At 46.7% G+C, this 20220-nt stretch overlaps 1 protein-coding gene across 2 annotated transcripts in view; it reads right to left on the bottom strand.

The window, feature by feature from the left end:
* LOC139051616 (organic cation transporter protein-like) overlaps positions 1–20220 on the bottom strand; it is a 151964-nt gene that overhangs the window by 74235 nt on the left and 57509 nt on the right. For both annotated transcript variants that reach the window (XM_070528553.1, XM_070528554.1), the window contains exon 5: positions 18513–18667. In XM_070528553.1, the coding sequence (XP_070384654.1) occupies positions 18513–18667 (155 nt within the window). The remainder of the gene's footprint in view (positions 1–18512; positions 18668–20220) is intronic.

The raw sequence follows: 20220 nt of genomic DNA, 5'->3' as shown, positions 1-20220 counted from the left end.
TTTCTTTTCTATCTGTTTTCACACACAGCAAGCTACCATCGCCATAAAGCACATCAGTTGACATAGTTACTTTGCCTTCACTTTGATGCAATGTCCATTTCCTTTAATGTGCAGCAGCCGTCAGTAGGAGGCAGGGACGAAAGCGTGCGAATAGGAACGCGTAGAAAGCTACATTTTTTATACAGTAAGGGTAATTTAATTATTTTTTCACAGAAAGGTGTTACTTGCTCAGAGTTCAGCTTTTCTTTCTATTCGAACTGTGCGCTTCTCAGGTCAATACTCGCTCTCACTCAACAGCAGCTGTATTTTGCAGCCTTTTGGACATTTGAGCGGCAACGTTCCAGCGCCGTGTTACCCTGAGTTTCGGCTCTTTTTATTCTTTTTAACTAATATCTTGACACTACTATGCTGACACGTTCGAGCTTAGGGCGTACTATTTATATCGCAGTATGCACTGACCTGATTATCTCGTTGCAAAGCTAATTGGTGGCATTGCAATAGCAGTGTGTGGTAAGGGCAAATAAGCGCTCCAGCCCCACGCCACACCACCCGCCTGCCCGCACGCGTGTGGTCGGGTGAAAATTTGCACATTTCGTAGACTGGTACAGACATTTCGGTTTACACTGCATGTGCGAGCCCAGTGTATGCCAAAATTTGTGAACCAGTGGGCGAAATGTACAGTTTTCTGCACGACCGCACGCGTCACGGCTCAAGTGTAAATTGGCCTTTAATTAACCAGCCCGAAGGTCCAGATAAAGCTCTGCAACAGGTGCGCGGCCTGCACAGTAGTCCGCTATCACACCGGTCAGGTGGTGTAGCGCAAGCAAATTTTCTCGGAGTGTGCTGACGTCACCGCACGCCCACGTAGTCCAGTAGAATCTATAGAAAGATTAGTTCTAACAGTTTACGAAGATATTTCTTTAAACATTTTAGTAGCGCTCCGTCAACAATTCGCTACCGACTTGGACTGGGACTACGATTTAAAACAAAGAGCTTGGCTCCTGAGTATGTCATATGTAGGCATTAATGTGTGTTAGAAAAATTTATCAAAAACTCTCAAGTTACTTCCCATTTTAAATATTTTTCGGCAAACAGTACGAGCTGTGGACCTACTGAGGATACATGTCCTTCAAACAAAAAAAATATAGTTATAGTTCGATGACGTATAGTAAAACATTCTTTACACAAAAGTAACGAGCCTTGTGACGCACTACTAAAGTGGTTATAGAGACAAAAGCTAGAAAAATACATGTTGATGGGGACCTTAAAATATTCTATGTGCAAAAGTAAGAAGGAAGTCTTTTCCGGTGTATTAAAAATATTCTTTGTACAAAAATAAGAAGGAAGTCTATTAACGGTGTATTTAAAACCTTCTGTATACAAAAGTAAGAAGAAAGTCTGTTAACAGTGTATTGAAAATATTCTTTATACAAAAGTAAGAAGGAAGTCTTTTAACGGTGTATTTAAAACATTCTTTATACAAATGTAAGAAGAAAGTCTGTTAACAGTGTATTGAAAATATTCTTTATACAAAAGTAAGAAGGAAGTCTGTTAACAGTGTATTGAAAATATTCTTCATACAAAAGTAAGAAGAAAGTCTGTTAACGGTGTATTGAAAATATTCTTTATACAAAAGTAAGAAGGAAGTCTTTTGACTGTGTATGAACAAATGTTACTAGAATGTAAATGTAAATAGACTGTCAATAAAGTAAATAGAAAGTTGGTAGGAGTTCTAAAGAATGTTAACGTTCATTTTTATAAGGGCTGTTAAGTGTGTGAGGTTGGCGCTGTAGCGTTATGTGCTTTACGAAACTTCATAACATGAAAAAGACGGCACTACTGATACAAGACAGACAGTTGTACTTGTAGTGGCTTGACAATCAAATTTTATTGAAGGCTTCATTATGCATTGCTCGTTTATGTGCTCATCGAAATGCGTGTTTTAGGACTTTGAGAACACGAACTCACTTGTGGTAGGAAAGGTTGCTGGACTTCCTGGCTGTAGTCTAGTGCCGCAAAATGGGCAAGTGCAAAGCCACACCATAACGCTTCGGAAGCGGCACGTCAATATATAATATATTAAAGCATACTCATAGGTGGCTACAAGCGTCCTAGCTAGCACTGCAGCAGATGTGCTTAAAAGTACTTGAAGGCGTTCAGAAATCGTGACAGCCGACGCAGCCTTTCAAGAGAGCGAGAGAGTTTGCAAGTGCCTGTCGTATGCGAGAAAAGGCTCGCGTTCGCAGCGAGCAGGTGTCGTAGCAGACGACACTTGTAGCATTCCTCGGGCGCAACACTTTCTCACAATACAAAATTTTTATTTCCATAAATACTTTATGAGTATCCTTATATAAGTACATGCACGGTGGTTATTGCTGATGTAAAAATAAATAAATAATTATTCTCTGGCGTTAAATCGGGAACAGAATTGCACAAGAATGCATCCCTGGCGTGCCTTCGAGATAAACCATAGTAAACCGTGCTTCAATCTCAAAGTCATACAAAGTTTGTGTGACATGTTGTACATTGTATAAGACACTGCAGAAATAAAATTCGATTTTATGTGCTAATATTTGAGTATAGCCTCGTTTATTGCGCCGCAAGCAAACGCCGCTAGTCTAAAGATCGAAGTCAATCTGAAGCCTGTGCTTCCCATCATTCCCATGTAGGTTGAGGCAACGCTCAAGAGAGACCCGTAGACACTAGCGCCACATTTCCCTCTAGGGTATTTATTTAGAAACTCTATGCTGCCATCTCTTCGCCGCATGCCGTTCCTATGCGTCTACACGCTGCCTCCCGCGACCTCCCGATAAGCGAGGCAATTGCGCCAAGCTACGCGCCGTTTGCGCCGGCTGGTGCGAAATGTTCCGCACGAGACAGATTATCCCAGGCTCACATAGGGTTTACATTATAATATAATCCATCTGCCTAGATAAAGAGTTTATTCTCAGCCAGTTCTTTCTGAGCCACGAGCGAGGCAACCGGTGGAAGTCCGTCTGCCGCTGCTGCTAAACGAGCTGCCCGAGCTGAGACCCAGTGCCGTCGCCGCCATAATCCAGAGGTGCGCTACGCCGAAGAAGAAGCTTACCGTCGCCTACATCGAGATGAGCCAGGAGTGAGTGCGGCTCGCTTCTAACGCCTCCCATGGTTGTGACAACCTGGCGAAATACTTGCATAAACCTAGTCTTTGAGAACCAGGCATAGGTGCAGCAAGTCGAGCATATATCCATCCATTTCTCCGACCACGAAGCTTCCTTCATGACAATCAAGAACTGGGAGTGGAGTGTTTCTTGAAGAAAGAATACGTGTGAAGAATAAAAAATTGTCTGTCACTGTATATACGTGTCTTGCGCGAATTCCTTGCCTCAATATATCGAAAAGCCGAAACATCTGAAGAGCTGCGCTTAAATTTCGCATTAGAAAGTAACGTAATCGTCGGCAAACTTTTTTTATGAGTTCGATAAAGATAACGTAATTTGTGCGCCCTTCTTCTGCCACGGCTTTCGGAGGACAGCGGGGTTGCCCAATGAGCCAAGTAATGTTGTCACTTACAACAACAAAAAAAAAGAAACATCAGCAGATCCCTAGTTAGAAGGAAAGGAGTAGCGACCGCTGCATGGACCAGCAATGGAGACAAAGAACATGGTAATCTCGTTTTCTCTCGCGCAGAGAGCGTCCTCTTACGGAACAATTCCTGGAACGGTCGACGGCAGCGCCCGTAGTGCTTTAACCTTTAACCTTCGTATCGCGCGCAACTATGCTATCAGCGTCAAATGAAACGCGAACAGCGGAGCGCATAAGTGACGTACAGCGCGCACCGTCTAGTCGTCACCATTGACAGGCGCGCACATCCGGTTTCACCGCAGTGCGCGATGATGTCACCCTTTTTTTCGTGTCTGTTCTGGTTCTTTTTTATTTGAAAACGAGAAAAGTCAAAGAAACAGTACATAAAATATCGCAGTATAGCGCGAGTATTACCGCCCAGTGGGACGAAACCGTATGTGCATTCGGCGTCGAATGAAACGCGAACAGCCTTGCGTTTAGTACAGTTTGCACATTCATCATTACTGCGCCGTCGTCTTGCTTGCAAATAAAAGAGAACCAGCACAGAAACGAAAATATCGCAGTGTGACTTTTTGTTGAGTATAGCGGGAGCAACGTAGCGCATTGCGGTCAAAGCGGATGTGCGCGCCTGTCAATGATGATGACTGGACAGAGCTAACTATAACATCAGTCACGCGCTCCGCTGTTCGCGGTTCATTTGACTAGGCTAGACACCCTAATTTGGACGCCAATAGTACATTCCCATTGGGACGGCAGCGCATAAGGGAAGGCGATAATGAAAAAGAAGCACACTTACTAAGCGCTTTTCTTATCGGCCTCATTTTCTGTGTCGTCGTCTTTTAAAGCGAAGCTTTGCTTGCCTCTTCTCCCGATTTTCCGGGCGCTGCTGCTGTGGTCTGGCGGCACGTGCCGCTGGGTTTCTCTCAACACCAACAATTAGCGCTCGCCTCCGCGGTGCGGGCCGGGTTGCGTAGGTTGTGCGTATGGCAAGTACTGTGCTTGCTTTCCTTTGCGACAGAAATGTTGGTGCTGGGCTGTGGAGGTCATGTGCTGGGCTGTGATAGTGTAAACATTGCAATCGTACATAGCCTGCAGAGAGCGCTTGGACGTGGCATCTCAACAGCGCGCTGGCCACATATAGAGAAGGAGCCCGCGCCAGCAAAATGGTTTCAAAGCGTGCGCTCAGCGTTGAGGACAACCAGGCGCGAAAGAAGCTTCGCGTGGAGCAGCGTCTTCGCTACACCGAGAAACGTGGCGCAGACCTCGAATTTACGTATACAATGTATACGTACAATTTTATAATAATTAATTGAATTCCCTAGAGACCCATATTTTAATTAAATTTCAACACTTCTGCCCCGATGCGATGAGGTAACGTATAACATCAACTCAACACTCTCGTATTCGACTAAAAGCTGAAGAAAGACATTAGCCGCCAACATCACCACTATTTATTCTCAATCAAAGCAAACATCATACAAAGCATCACTTACATCGATTCCCACAGTGGGTAGGATCCTGATATTCTTATCTATCTATCTATCTATCTATCTATCTATCTATCTATCTATCTATCTATCTATCTATCTATCTATCTATCTATCTATCTATCTATCTATCTATCTATCTATCTATCTATCTATCTATCTATCTATCTATCTATCTATCTATCTATCTATCTATCTATCTATCTATCTATCTATCTATCTATCTATCTATGCTGACCCAGTCACCTAAGTTGTCTACCAGCTTGGATCACAAGGTATGCGCTCGTGGTGGTGATGCCGCCGTGCTCGTTCCATCGCTTTCATTCCAGCTTCATGATCTGACTCTCGTCATGCCGTCGTCATCACGCGCTCTACGCCCGCGGAGTGGCATAAGTTACCTAATAGCTTAGGTTACTATTATCTAAGTTATCTATTACTAGTTACTACTAGTAATAGAAGTAATAAATAATAATAATAAAAGTAATAAATAATAAGTAATAAGTAATAATAATACTAATGGTAATAGTAGTAATACTATTACTACTAGTTACTAAGTTATCTATTAGCTTAGGCATGTGCTCGAGCTTGTAATGTTGTCGTCGTCATTGCATCGTCGTGATTCCAATTTTGTCATCCGACTCTCGTCCTGCCTTCATCATCGTGCCATCGTCGTCATAGAGTTATACTGCATTCGTTGTCACATCATTGGTCACACGGACGTCCTCATGCCTATGTGATCAATATATCATCGCCACTACTGCTTCTTCATCCGACTCTTGTCATACCGTAATCGGCGCGCCGTCGTCGTCATGCCGGTTTCGTGACACAGTCATCGTCATGATAATGCCGTCATACCCTCGCTGTGATCACATTTTTTCCATTCCGTTTTCGTGCCATCATCGCCATGACGTCGTTGCCATACATTCGCTGCCTTACCTTTTTCGTGATGGCGTCGGTATCTTTCTATTGTTGTCAACTTAACTTCGTCCTCCGACTCTCCTCATGTAGTCGTCGCCACACTGTCCATTTACCATCGTCATCACTTCGGTAACGTCATCCCATTGTCGTCATGCCTTCATCGACTATTCGACGTTATTCTTTCATGGTCATCATTTCATCGTAATCATGCTGTCGTCATTCAGTCGAAATCATATGCCGTTGTCATGCGATCGTCGTCATTGCGTCATCGTATCATGCGTCCGTAGTCATATCGTGATGCCGTCTTGGTGGTCCCATCTTCGTCATTACAGCTTCCTCATCCGGCTATCGTTATACCGTCGTCATCAAGCCATGGTCGTCATATAGACTTCATGATGCAGTCGTCGTCATGTCAATGTCGTCATACACTGGCCGTCACCCCATTGTCCTCAGTCTGTTCTCATGCCATCGTCAGCATTGTGTCGTCGTCATACAATCCTTCATCCATGCCATCGTCATCACGCCATCGTCGTCATATAAGGGTTCGTCATATAGTCGTCGTCATCATCCCATTTTCATCATACAGCTTTGATGCCATCCTCACATGGACGACGATGGCACTTTGGTGGCTGCGTTGGCATAGGAGTACACACACACACACACACACACACACACACACACACACACACACACACACACACACACACACACACACTCACACATTATATATATATATATATATATATATATATATTATGTATATATATGTTATATATATGTATATATGCATTATGTATATATATATATATATATATATATATATATATATATATATATATATATATATATATATATATATATATATATATATATATTGCTGCGGCATGAGCCGGGCGAGGAGAAGACGAAGAAGACGTTTAGCGTGTGCATGCGTGTGCAGCCTCGGGACGCCATCTTTACTTCGCCATCAATCTCGGTCCTTAAATAAAGCCTGTTTAACTTTAACCGTAACAGTTTTGTGGTGGAGGTGCTGGGTACTTCGACCAAGACGACGGAGCTGCTGCAGCAAGTACCACGCCGGAGCCGACGCCTCGCTCGACTGCCCCCAACACCACTTGAGATCCCGATGTCCCACAGCGGTGACCAACAACCTTCTCTGGCAGCTCCAGTGCGAACAACCGGCGCCTGGATGCATCAGATGGAGCCCCGCCCTTTCTCAGGGAAATTCGGCGAGGACGTGGAGGAATGGCTCACCCACTACAAGCGTGTGAGCAAGTACAACGGCTGGAATTCCACGGCTCAGCTCGACAATGTGGTTCTGTTCCTCACAGACACTGCGCTAGTGTGGTTCGAGAACCATGAAGATATCTGCACAACGTGGGACAGCTTCGTGATTCACCTTACCGAATGCTTCGGCGATTCCACCACGAAGAGGAAGCGGGCGGAGCAGACATTGCTGCAGCGCGCTCAAGTCCCAGGTGAGACCTGTACCACGTACATTGAAGCAATCCTGAAGCTTTGCAGAACGGTCAATCCTCGAATGTCCGAAGAGGACAAGGTTGGACACCTTCTCAAAGGCATAGCCGAGGATGTGTACAATTATTTAATCGGCAAGGAGAGTCTCGCCTCGGTCGCCGACCTCATCAAGCATTGCCGCACATTTGAGGCCTTGAAGCTGCGCCGTATCACGCCTAAGTTCGGCAGGTTAGCAAATGTCGCAACGGTGGCAAGCGTTGAAGACAATGCCTACAGTTTTCAATTTGACCTTGCGGCAACGATAAGGCAAATTGTTCGCGAAGAACTTGAAAGACACAACAAAGGGGCGGATGTCGAACAGCTTGGGTGGGCTCCCAACCAACCTCAAGAACATGCATCTGCTGTGTCCGCATTGTCTGCCATGCCAGGCGTTGCAGAGTGTCGAGTCGATCAGCTGCGACAGCACCGGCGTACCTTTCCCGACGACGTGACGCACGATCAACGAACTCGTCGAGCTACCACCACGAATCGGAATTCGGAAGATCGCATTTATTATTCGCAGCGTCCCAGGGTTGACCCCGAGGCTTACAACGTCGGTCGCGCATCGCCTGTGTGTTACAGCTGTGGCGCCTCAGGGCACATTGCTCGTTTTTGTCGCCGGCGCCGACAGACAAGACATGGCCCACCACCAACTTGGCCTAATTTTGAACGTGACAGTTATGACGACCGTTGGCCGACAGACCCTGATGGTGCAAACACCACAGGCGCGCCACCCCGGAATACCTTCCGCCAATATAGTAGAAGGAGTGGCTCGCCAGCTTCGGACCGCAGCCTGACGCCCCCAACCAGTCGCCCACGCCGTTCACCGTCACCACGGCGACGTGCTGCGTCACCTCCGCCGTCGGGAAACTAGCCGGCGCGACCGATGGAGGTAAGGTCGCCGGAACGTCTGCGTCTCTGCGAAATACTCCTCTGCCTATTATGATGGTGAAGAACAAAGTGCGTGTGTTAATTGATAGTATACCTGCAACAGCATTAGTGGATACTGGTGCTACCGTTTCCGTCATGAGTGTGACTTTCAAGGAGAGGCTGGGTCGGAAAGTTATGTTCCCGTGGAATGGTGATGTGACGTTTCGTGGTGTCAGTGGAGAGTGCCTAGTGCCCCTTGGTATCTGTGTTGCAAGTGTTTTGTTCGGAGGAGAAGACCTTAAAACAGAATTCCTCGTATTACCGCGGTGCACTCATGACGTAATTCTCGGGATTGACTTTCTTCAGGATTGTGGTGCATCTGTTAACTGTGGCACAGGCGAAATTACTTTGAATAGCGCACTTCTCGCCACCCTTGCCGACACATTCTTACCAGTGAAAAACTATTGTGTTGTTTCGAAGAATTTGCTGGTACCGCCTTGGTCGCTGTCACGTGTCCCTGTCAACTTCACTGCTGCCGACCTTTCATCGTTTGACGCACAAGTCCAGCCACTTACGTCGAGCTGCGCAAAGAAAGATGTACTCGTGCCACGCTCTGTCGTGAGAGTAGTGAATGGCGTCTCAAATTTGTGGGCTTTCAATTGTTCTTGCGTCCCTGCCGTTCTCCCGCGTGATATGAAGCTTGCTGAATTTGACAAGATTACTTATAGCTCCATTACAGTTCTAAGCGAGGAGGAGCAGTCTCATACTAGCGATCCCCAACGAAACATTTCTGAAGAGCAGATCCTACGAATGATCAACAAGGCACTGCCCTCACATGAGCGCCGCGCTCTCGCACAAGTATTGTGGGCACATCTTTCTGTGTTCGATTTCACACAAGGCGACAAGCAGGCTTCACTCCCGCGTTCTCGTGCTCGCCACAGAATTGACACCGGATCTGCGCACCCCATTCGGCAAAAGCCTTACCGCGTTTCTTCAACCGAGAGGACAGTTATTGCTGAACAGGTGAAAGACATGCTGCGGAATAACGTCGTTCAAGAGTCTTCTAGTCCGTGGGCAGCACCAGTGATCTTAGTAAAGAAGAAGGATGGATCGTGGCGGTTTTGCGTCGATTACAGGAAACTGAATGCGGTCACCAAAAAGGATGTGTATCCACTTCCTAGAATTGATGATGTCATGGATTGTTTACATTCCGCTGCCTACTTTTCATCACTGGATTTGCGATCAGGGTATTGGCAGATACCCATGCACCCAGACGATAAGGAGAAAACGGCCTTCGTGACACCAGACGGTCTTTATGAATTTAACGTTATGCCGTTCGGCCTTTGTAACGCGCCAGCAACATTCGAACGATTCATGGATACTATCCTCCGAGGACTTAAATGGGAAATTTGTTTGTGCTACCTCGACGATGTGGTGATTTTTGGCAGCACATTGAGTGAGCATAACAGCCGTCTCAGTCTTGTTCTGGATTGTGTCAAACAAGCCGGCTTGATCCTAAATTCCAAGAAATGTCGTTTCGGGGAAACCGAGACGTTAGTACTTGGGCATCTGGTCGACAAAAACGGTGTGAGGCCAGATCCACGGAAGATTGAGGCAGTCAGCTCCTTCGAAGCACCGAAGTCAGTGCGGGAGTTGAGAAGTTTCTTGGGCCTGTGCTCGTATTTTCGTCGCTTCGTCCCAAGATTCGCCGACGTGGTGTACCCCCTAACATGTCTTCTCCAAAAAGCCGTCCCTTTCAACTGGACATCGGCTTGCGACGACGCGTTCCGCCAGCTAAAATTTCTGCTAACGTCAGGGCCCATATTGCGTCACTTCGATGCATCCGCACCTACGGAAGTGCACGCTGATGCCAGTGGCATCGGCATCGGTGCCGTACTTGTGCAACGTCATCAAGGAGCTGAACACGTTGTGGCTTATGCTAGTCGCTCTTTGACTAAGGCGGAACGCAATTACACTGTGACTGAACAAGAATGCTTGGCAGCTGTTTTCGCTGTCCACAAATTTCGACGCTATATCTATGGACGCCCGTTCACTGTCATTACTGACCACCACGCGTTGTGCTGGTTGGTGAATCTCCGTGACCCGAGTGGACGACTGGCACGTTGGGCTCTTCGACTGCAGGAGTACGACTTCGTTATTTCCTACAAGTCCGGGCGTCGCCACGCAGATGCGGACTGTCTCTCCCGCCTTCCTCTGACGACGACGGAGTGTGACGAAGACAATTTTGATGACTGTTTTGCTCCCATTTCTTCTACATTCCCAGATTCGATGACTTTCAAAGCAGAGCAGGAAAATGATATTAGTTTGGAACCTCTATTTGTAGCCGCATCGCGTCCTGGAGCCACCGGTCGATTTTGTGTCCGTGACGGCCTGCTTTACAAGACCAATTATGCTGTTAAAGGAGCACGCTTCCTTCTGGTGGTGCCGCAAAGTCTGCGAACGGACATACTGAGAGCCATGCACAACGATGTAACCTCTGGTCATCTAGGATTCGTAAGAACTTTGAACCGGACACAGGAGCGTTTTTACTGGCCCAAAATGCGGGCCACAGTCAAGCACTACGTCGCCAGTTGCGAACAATGTCAACGCTACAAGCGCCCTACGACCGCTCCGCCAGGTCTTCTCCAACCTCTGCCGCCACCTTGCCTGCCATTTGAACAAGTGGGTATCGATCTTCTGGGCCCATTTCCCCGATCATCTAACGACAACCGATGGGTGATCGTATGTGTCGACCATCTGACCCGTTACGCGGAAACGGCGGCCGTACCATCTTCAACAGCTGCGTCCGTTGCGACGTTTTTGCTTCGATTCATTATTCTTCGACATGGTCCCCCCCGTGTCATCATTAGCGATCGCGGTCGTCAGTTCGTTGCGGACGCCGTAGAAGAACTGCTTCGTCTCTGCAGTTCGCAGTTCCGTCATTCAACGCCTTATCACCCTCAGACAAATGGGCTCGTGGAACGTACGAACAGAACTCTAACTAACATGCTGGCCATGTACGTATCTTCCGATCACAAGGACTGGGATGACGTACTCCCCTTCATCACCTATGCTTATAATACTGCAAAGCATGAGACGACCGATTACAGTCCTTTTTATCTCCTTTACGCACGTTCACCGCTAAGCTGCATTGACACTATACTACCGTTTGACTTTCACAGCGAGTACTCTGTTGCCAAGACGCTTTGTCTTGCCGAAGCAGCCAGGCGTATCGCTCGTCTTCGCACTGTGGCATCGCAAGACCGATCGAAAGAGCGCTATGACAGCCGACATCAGTTTGTCTCGTACGCCAAAGGAGACTTTGTGTGGTTGTGGACTCCGCAACGTAAACGTGGCTTATGCGAAAAGTTTTTACCCCAGTACACGGGCCCATTCGTCATTGTAGATCGCTTGAGTGACTTGACGTACGTGGTGGCACGCTTGACGTCGGCTGGCCGTCGGTCTAGCCGGACCCAGTTAGTACATGTTGCCCGTCTTAAGCGGTTTCACCCTACGCTTTCCGAGTGATTTGGACTTGCCCAGCGGGCTTCGTCTGGCAACCGGGGATTGCTACGGCATGAGCCGGGCGAGGAGAAGACGAAGAAGACGTTTAGCGTGTGCATGCGTGTGCAGCCTCGGGACGCCATCTTTACTTCGCCATCAATCTCGGTCCTTAAATAAAGCCTGTTTAACTTTAACCGTAACAATATATATATATATATATATATATATATATATATATATATATATATATATATATATATATATATATATATATATATATATATATATATATATATATATATATAGAGAGAGAGAGAGATAGATGGATAGATAGATAGATAGATAGATAGATAGATAGATAGATAGATAGATAGATAGATAGATAGATAGATAGATAGATAGATAGATAGATAGATAGATAGATAGATAGGCTCAAAATAGCTGAAGTAGGCAAATAATTCTAATGTCTACTGTGCCTTTGTACGTACGGCGAGCCCGTACCTTTTGTTGATTCATTCCGGACGCTAGGTCGCAGAGCGGTGCCTAGTGCTCGCGCGTGACCGTACTGTGCCGAACCGCACTTATCGGAGGCCCGAGCCGGCGGAGATTGCGCGAGCTATCGCGACTAGGTCCATTGGTGACCGTGAAAGCAAACAGTATAGCCGCGGGGACCTCTCCAAGCAGCGTGTCGTGGGGAGCCATCCTCTCGCAGCGACGTGCTAGTGACACCAATGTCTCCATACTCGCCCTTGGCGCGGGGACCACTGATTCTCGCGCCGGCCCGGGATCGGGCGTTTGTGCAGTGTTGAGTGTCACCAGAAACAATAAGCGGTTGCTGCTAACTTAGGGAAATGCTGTGTTCTCTTGCGTGCGTAGCGCTCGTTAACCCCCTTTTGCAGCCTGAGCTCGCGCGCATCGGGGCGCAAGAGGCTGACGGCTGACGAGGCCCTGTCGCTCGGTAAGCTCGTACCTGCGGTGGTCGGTACTGCTGTGAGATACCAGACCCCAACATATGTGCACATGAATGGACTTGCGAGCACTCCTCGCATGTTGTGCGACGAATGACGGTCTTCCTTTTCCTTCGTGTCATTCCTTTGTAGAGTACTTGTAGGCAGTGAGAGAAAGAGAGAGAAGGGAAGAAGGAAAGGCAGGGAGGTTAACCACACTGAGTCTAGTTTGCTACCCTACTTGTGGTGAGGGGATGGGGAGTGAAAGTGAGAGAGAGAGAAAACATGAGTCTATACCGCACATTCACATTCACTGAGTTAGGTGTAGGATATCAATAGTCAGGCCCTCAAGTCTGTTGCCTTCAGGTAGCCAAGAAGCGCGCGAACTGCTTTCTGGACTAATGCACTGTGAGGCCAGGCTCCCAAGATCTTTGCTTCTGTAAATGGCCTGTCATCCAGTCTATGCAAGGCACACTGGAGAGTGTGACGTTGGTTATCAAAGCAAGAACAGTGGCACAGAAGATGACTAATGGTCTCTTCACACTTGCACTTAGCGCACGTTGCAATGATGAGTCCGCCATTCGAATATGATAGCTGTAGGAGTTGGTGAGTGCTACTCCTACCCACAGCCGACACAGCAGTGTTGCGTCACGTCGTGAAAGGTTTGCTGGTAATTTAAGTTTCAGTGATGGGTCGAGGCTGTATAAACGACACTTAGAGTTTTGTGGTGTATGCCGGTAACTTAACGTGATGGTGCGAGCAAGACTGCGAAGCTCTCTTGCGGGCGTCTACTCTCGATAAAGGTATAAAGAGTGTCGGTGCGCCAGCCAGGGCACGTCGGGCAACGTCATCGGCGAGGAGATTACCAACGATGCCACAATGTCCCGGCAGCCACTGAAAGATGATACGATGTCCTCGTTTAGAAGCGCAATGGCAAGTTTCGTTGATTTTAGACACCAGCTGTTCATAATTGCCACGTCGTAAACCTCGCAAGCTCTAGAGGGCTGCTTTCGAATCACAATATATTTTCCCATGTGTAAGGCGGTTCTTTTTCAATGTATTCGACAGTAGCGCGAAGAGCGGCCAGTTCGGAACCTGTAGATGTCGTTACAAGTGAAGTCTTAAACTTGATTAAAAGCGATTGAGATGGTATTATAATGGCGCCCGTCGAACTTTCCGAGACGGAACCGTCCTTGTAGACATTGATTCGGTTAGCGTATGAACAACACAGAAGTTCCAATCTAATCTGCTTGAGAGCCGCGGTAGTCAGGCTAGCTTTCTTCACTATCACTGGAACAGCAAGGTACACAGGAGGTTTTTTCAAGCACCACGGAGGGGATGGCGTTCTTGTTGCGGGTGAGAGCCTGAATGGCTAAGAGTGCCGGTTAGCCGCAACTGCTCTTGAGAACGCTGCCTTGGGTCTTTTCTCACGCAAGCGAGCGAGATGGCGGTCAGGGACTCTGGATATATGGCGAACATGCGCCCGGAGGGCGTATGTTCGCCATATATCCAGAGTCCAACTTAATAATAGACATGTAGCAACTTAATAATGTAGCAACTTAATAATAGACGTGTAGACGAAAATACGGTGGCTAATCACTCTAATTTTTCAACAAAGAGCTTGCTCTCTCTTTCTCTCTCGCCCAGGTACTGGACTCTCTCTCTCGCACAGGTAATGGTGGTATCATCATCATCATCATCATCATCCTGGTTACGCCCACTGCAGGGCAAAGGCATCTCCCATACTTCTCCAACTAATACCCGGTCATGTACTATTTGTCGCCATGTTGTCCCTGCAAACTTCTTAATCTCATCCACCCACCTAACTTTCTGCCGCCGCCTGCTACGCTTTCCTTCCCTTGGAATCCAGTCCGTAACCATTAATGACCATCCGTTATCTTCCCTCCTCATTGCATGTCCCGCCCATGCCCATTTCTTTTCTTGATTTCAACTAACATATCATTAACTCATCTTTGTTCCCTCACCCAATCTGCTCTTTTCTTATCCCTTAACGTTACACCTATCATTCTTCTTTCCATAGCTCGTTGCGTCGTCCTCAATTTGAGTAGAACCCATATGTAAGCTTCCAGGTTTCTGCTCCGTAGGTGAGTACTGGTAAGACACAGCTATTATATACTTTTCTCTTGAGGGATAATGGCAACCTGCTGTTCATGATCTGAGAATGCCTGCCAAACGCACCCCAGCCCATTCTTATTCTTCTGATTATTTCAGTCTCATGATCCGGATCCGCAGTCACTACCTGTCCTAAGTAGATGTATTCCCTTACCACTTCCAGTGCCTCACTACCTATCGTAAAATGCTGTTCTCTTCCGAGACTGTTAAACATTTCTTAAGTTTTCTGCAGATTAATTTTTAGACCCACCCTTCGGCTTTGCCTCTCCAGGTCAGTGAGCATGCATTGCAGGTGGTCCCCTGAGTTACTAAGCAGGGCAATATCATCAGCGAATCGCAAGTTACTAGGGTACTCTCCATTAACTCTTATCCCCAATTCTTCCCAATCCAGGTATCTGAATACCTCCTGTAAACACGCTGTGAATAGCATTGGAGAGATCGTATCTCCCTGCCTGACGCCTTTCTTTATTGGGAATTTGTTGCTTCCTTTATGAAGGAGTACGGTGGCTGTGGAGCCGCTATAGATATCTTTCAGTATTTTTACATACGGCTCGTCTACACCCTGATTCCGTAATGCCTCCATGACTGCTGAGGTTTCGACTGAATCAAACGCTTTCTCGTAATCAATGAAAGCTGTATATAAGGGTTGGTTACATTCCACACATTTCTCTATTACCTGACTGATAGTGTGAATATGGTCTATTGTTGAGTAGCCTTTACGGAATCCTGCCTGGTGCTTTGCTTGACAGAAGTCTAAGGTGTTCCTGAGCATATTTGCGATTACCTTAGTAAATACTTTGTACGCAACGGACAGTAAGCTGATCGGTCTATAATTTTTCAAGTCGTTGGTGTCCCCTTTCTTATGGATTAAGATTATGTTAGCGTTCTTCCAAGATTCCGGTACGCTCGAGGTCATGAGGCATTGCGTATACAGGGTGGCCAGTTTTTCTAGAGCAATCTGCCCACCATCCTTCAGCAAATCTGCTGTTACCTGATTCTTCCCAACTGCCTTCCCCCTTTGCATAGCTCCCAAAGCTTTCTTTACTTCTTCCGACGTTACTTGTGGGATGTCAAATTCCTCTAGACTATTCTCTCTTCCATTATCGTCGTGGGTGTCACTGGTACTGTACAAATCTTTATAGAACTCCTCAGCCACTTGAATTATCTCATCCATATTAGTAATGATATTGCCGGCTTTGTCTCTTGACGCATACATCTGATTCTTGCCTATTCCTAGTTCTTCATTGCTTTTAGGCTTCCTCCGTTCGTGAGAGCATGTTCAATTCTATCCATATTATACTTCCTTATGTCAGCTGTTTTACGCTTGTTGATTACCTTGGAAAGTTCTGCCCGTTCTATTCTAGCTGTAGGGTTAGGGGCCTTCATACATTGGCATTTCTTGATCAGATCTTTCGTCTCCTGCGATAGCTTACTGACACCCTGTCTAACGAAGTTACCACCGACTTCCATTGCACACTCCTTAAAGGTGCCCATAAGATTGTCGTTCATATCTTCAACAGGTTTTCTTCCTGAGTTAAAGCCGAATAGCTGTTCTGTAGCTATTCCGGAATTCCTCTATTTTCCTCTTACTGCTAACTGATTGATCGGCTTCTTATGTACCAGTTTCTTCCGTACCCTCCTCAAGTCTATGCTAATTCGAGTTCTTACCATCCTATGGTTACTGCAGCGCACCTTGCCGAGCACGTCCACATCCTATATGATGCCAGGGTTAGCGCAGAGTATAAGGTCTAGTTCATTTCTAGCCTCGCCATTCGGGCTCCTCCACGTCCACTTCCGACTTTCCCGCTTGCGGTAGAAGGTATTCATTATCCGCATATTATATTGTTCTGCAAATTCTACCAATAACTCTCCCCTGCTATTCCTACAGACTATGGTATATTCCCCCACTGACTTGTCTCCAGCCTGCTTCTTGCCTACCCTGGCATTGAAGTCGGCCATCAGCATAGTGCGTACTGTTTTGACTTTACCATCGCCGATTTCACGTCTTAGGCAAGGCGGTATAGTGACGTAAGTTGTATGCTTGTGAGATGTGTCTGTGTACCTCGCGTTTGGGGAGATTTTTTTACCTATTAATTTTCCCTTCATTACTGATATCTGAGATTTTGTCGGGGTATTCTCGAATAGCCGGCCCTCTACGAGGCCCACCTTCCGATGTTTCTATATTATTAATTTAAAAAAATAATTTTTCATTGCTTCCGCGGTAAGCATTCGCAATTTCTTTTTACTTTGTGTACAATAACAATAACAACATATTGAGTGAATTTAGTCTTAGTCGATCGTCTTCGCTTGCGTAATGGCGCTTCTCTGTGGTGAAGTGAAAGGCCAAGACCCTTCATTCCTCCCCTTTCCTATCCTGCCTTTTGCTTTTCGCAGGTGGCACCGTTTGTATTCTTTAACGTCGGCTCTAATTTGTGAGTAGGCTGCATGGGCGTTGCGTTAAAGAGGAAGCCAGGTACAGTGTTTCCCTGGCGCAGTACTCATTTCTGTAGCATCGGCAGAATGGCTGATTGGTAGAATTGGACTGGCAATTTGTGGACATCGAAATCTCGCAGTGCCCTGCCACTTTATTTGCTTAGGAAATCCTCGCAAAATACTTTAGGATTCTTGCCGAAAACAACGGCGAGGCCGGTGGACATGCTTCCATGAAAACATCAAAAAGGTAAGGCACTGGAGCCCGAAAAGGCGAGCTATCACTTTAAGAATGTTCTGCTATACTATCTTAACGCACAGTAGCTATTGGCTGTGAGACATATACATATTGTGATCATGAAGCATTGTGCCGCGCATAAATTGTGCGCAGCAGCCGTAAGGGGGTGAATGGTATTTCGGGAATGGTTCCTGAGTGGCTGCAGGATGAGACGATAATGTGAAGCGTCGTAGTGGTGTGGCACTGCAAATCAAATAATTGGCCATGCGAACTTTCTTGCACAGTATCCAAGAGAGGATAAATGCATAAGACATCTTACTTTGGACAGTTGTTTGGGTATACCATTAAAGTCGAAACATACGCTCCAGACTTGCAGGTTTTTGTAAAGTTCCTGATGCCGCATTCACAAAGCTTTTTGTTCGTAACGGCTGTTTTTCATTGGCTGTTCGCCATCGCTAATAATTAGTCCTACGTCACTATTGGCTAGCAGGAATGCCTTTAATGTAAGAACGTCTTGTGAATACGGGCCTTGGCTATTTTATAAAACAATATATTCTACAGATCACCCCGCATTAGAACACGAGACGCAAGTGCACCCTATTGTGCGCTCCTCGCATGCTTAGCTTAATGAGTAACTTGAGAAACAGTTCTGCATTGTGTGTGTGCGTTTCTTTTAGTATTGTTTTTCTCTCATATTTATCGCTTCCCCTTCTTCCTCACCCGGTATAGGGTAGCCAACCGGAGATAATCTCTGGTTAATCTCCCTGTCTTTCGTTTGCCTTTCTCTATCTCTTTGCGACGAAATCTGAGGTAGATAACTGGTTACCTACTACACGGTTGCAAATCGGATGTTACTAGGGCTCATGCTCCGACGCACAGTCAACACAGAAAGTATTTCATACGCACACATGGTGTACGTGGTGTTGAGGATGCCGCCGAGGCCCAGAGCTGCCACGAGTCTGCCGATGTTGAGCATGAGGAAGCTCGAGGAGAGGCAGATCACGACGCTCGCCAGTAGGGGCAGCGGGGTCATGAAAACAAGAGCCCTCTTCCTGCCGTACCTGCGACACATCGGTACGCCTTAGTATGTTTCAAGAAAAAGAAAGCAACCATGGAAAAGCGGAAATACATTGCTAAAAAAAGAATTACGGCATATTCAGTGAACCTGTTGGCATCTAATTTCAAGAAATTTTTCTTACATTGTTTCAGGTTCACACTATGCAAAAGAGACGCATCATAAGTGCAACAGAATTAAATTTTATATCCTTATGTACGCCTTCTGATTAGGCACTTCTCTGAGACTGTTCTTTGTAAGTGTCATATTTTCTTTGTAAGTGTCATTTTTCCTGTAAATGTTATTTGCGCCTTTGAAGCACACGCTCAGTTTCGCCAGTGGAAAAGTGGCGGCGGCATATCTCAGGGGTGGCTGGGATCTTCCTCTCGATCCACTAGTCGTCCACATGCCTCACCTGAGTGACTGCATAGCGATAGCACAGCAGGATTGCACCACGTTCAATATCGATGAGCTCGCCTTGCAAATCAAATATTTAAATATTCGCGAACACATTTATCGTGCACTGGTGTCATGATCCGTGATAGTGATAACTTTAGGCGCTCGCTCGACCACCTGCCCCTTCCCTCACCATTTGCACAACAGAGAGAAATAAAGAGCACTCTAGTCCTATAGACGGGGTCCCCTTGAGCGAGCGCACTCTGTCAAATAGTTCGTAATTGTTTTATATATATATATATATATATATATATATATATATATATATATATATATATATATATATATATATATATATATATATATATATATATCTTATAAAGGAGGTTTATTCCGGTTCGCAGCGACCACCGGTTCTACAATGCACCGAGCACAGTCCCCGAGCTCGAGCTTCTGCTGCGCGCTTGATGCTGCCGCTGCTGCTGACTGCGCGCACGTTCGTCATCTTCCTTACAATGGCGCCGCGGAAATAAAGGAGCCATCCAGGCGACTTAGTTTTCGGGAAGGACGGTAGAATTGTGATACGGCTTGAGACGCTGAACGTGAACGACTTCGCGGTTACGACATCGCATGTCGGACGGCGGCGTTAGCGGCTCAACCAGGTAATTAACGGTTGATGTTCTCTCGAGAACGCGGTATGGACCGTCGTACTACGGAAGGAGCTTTGAAGCGAGCCCAGGCGTGCGGTGTGGCACTAACAATTAGACGAGAGCGCCCGGGAGAAAAGTGGGAGTCGAGTTCTGGGCATCGTCAACGGCTTTTTGGCGGTGCTGGTCGTCCAAGGTGAATCGGCGGGCAAGCTGGCGACATTCCTCTGCTTGTCTGGCGGCTTCCGAGATCGGCAGGCACTCGGATGGGTCCGGCCGGTAGGGCAGAATGGTGTCGATGGTGTGCGAAGGATGACGGCCGTAAAGAAGGTAAAAGGGTGAGAATCCGGTAGTGGCCTGAGTCACGGTGTTGTAGGCGTAGGTGACAAACGGAAGAATTAGGTCCCAATTAGAGTGATCAGGTGAGACATACATGGCAAGCATGTCACCAAGAGTTCGATTAAAGCGTTCCGTGGTACCGTTAGTCTGTGGGTGATAAGCAGTGCATTTACGATGA

Source organism: Dermacentor albipictus, unplaced genomic scaffold (genome assembly GCF_038994185.2).
Source record: "Dermacentor albipictus isolate Rhodes 1998 colony unplaced genomic scaffold, USDA_Dalb.pri_finalv2 scaffold_13, whole genome shotgun sequence".
Lineage (NCBI taxonomy): Eukaryota > Metazoa > Arthropoda > Arachnida > Ixodida > Ixodidae > Dermacentor > Dermacentor albipictus.
Note: the sequence above shows the minus strand (reverse complement) of the source record. Positions and strands in the feature narration are given on the sequence as shown.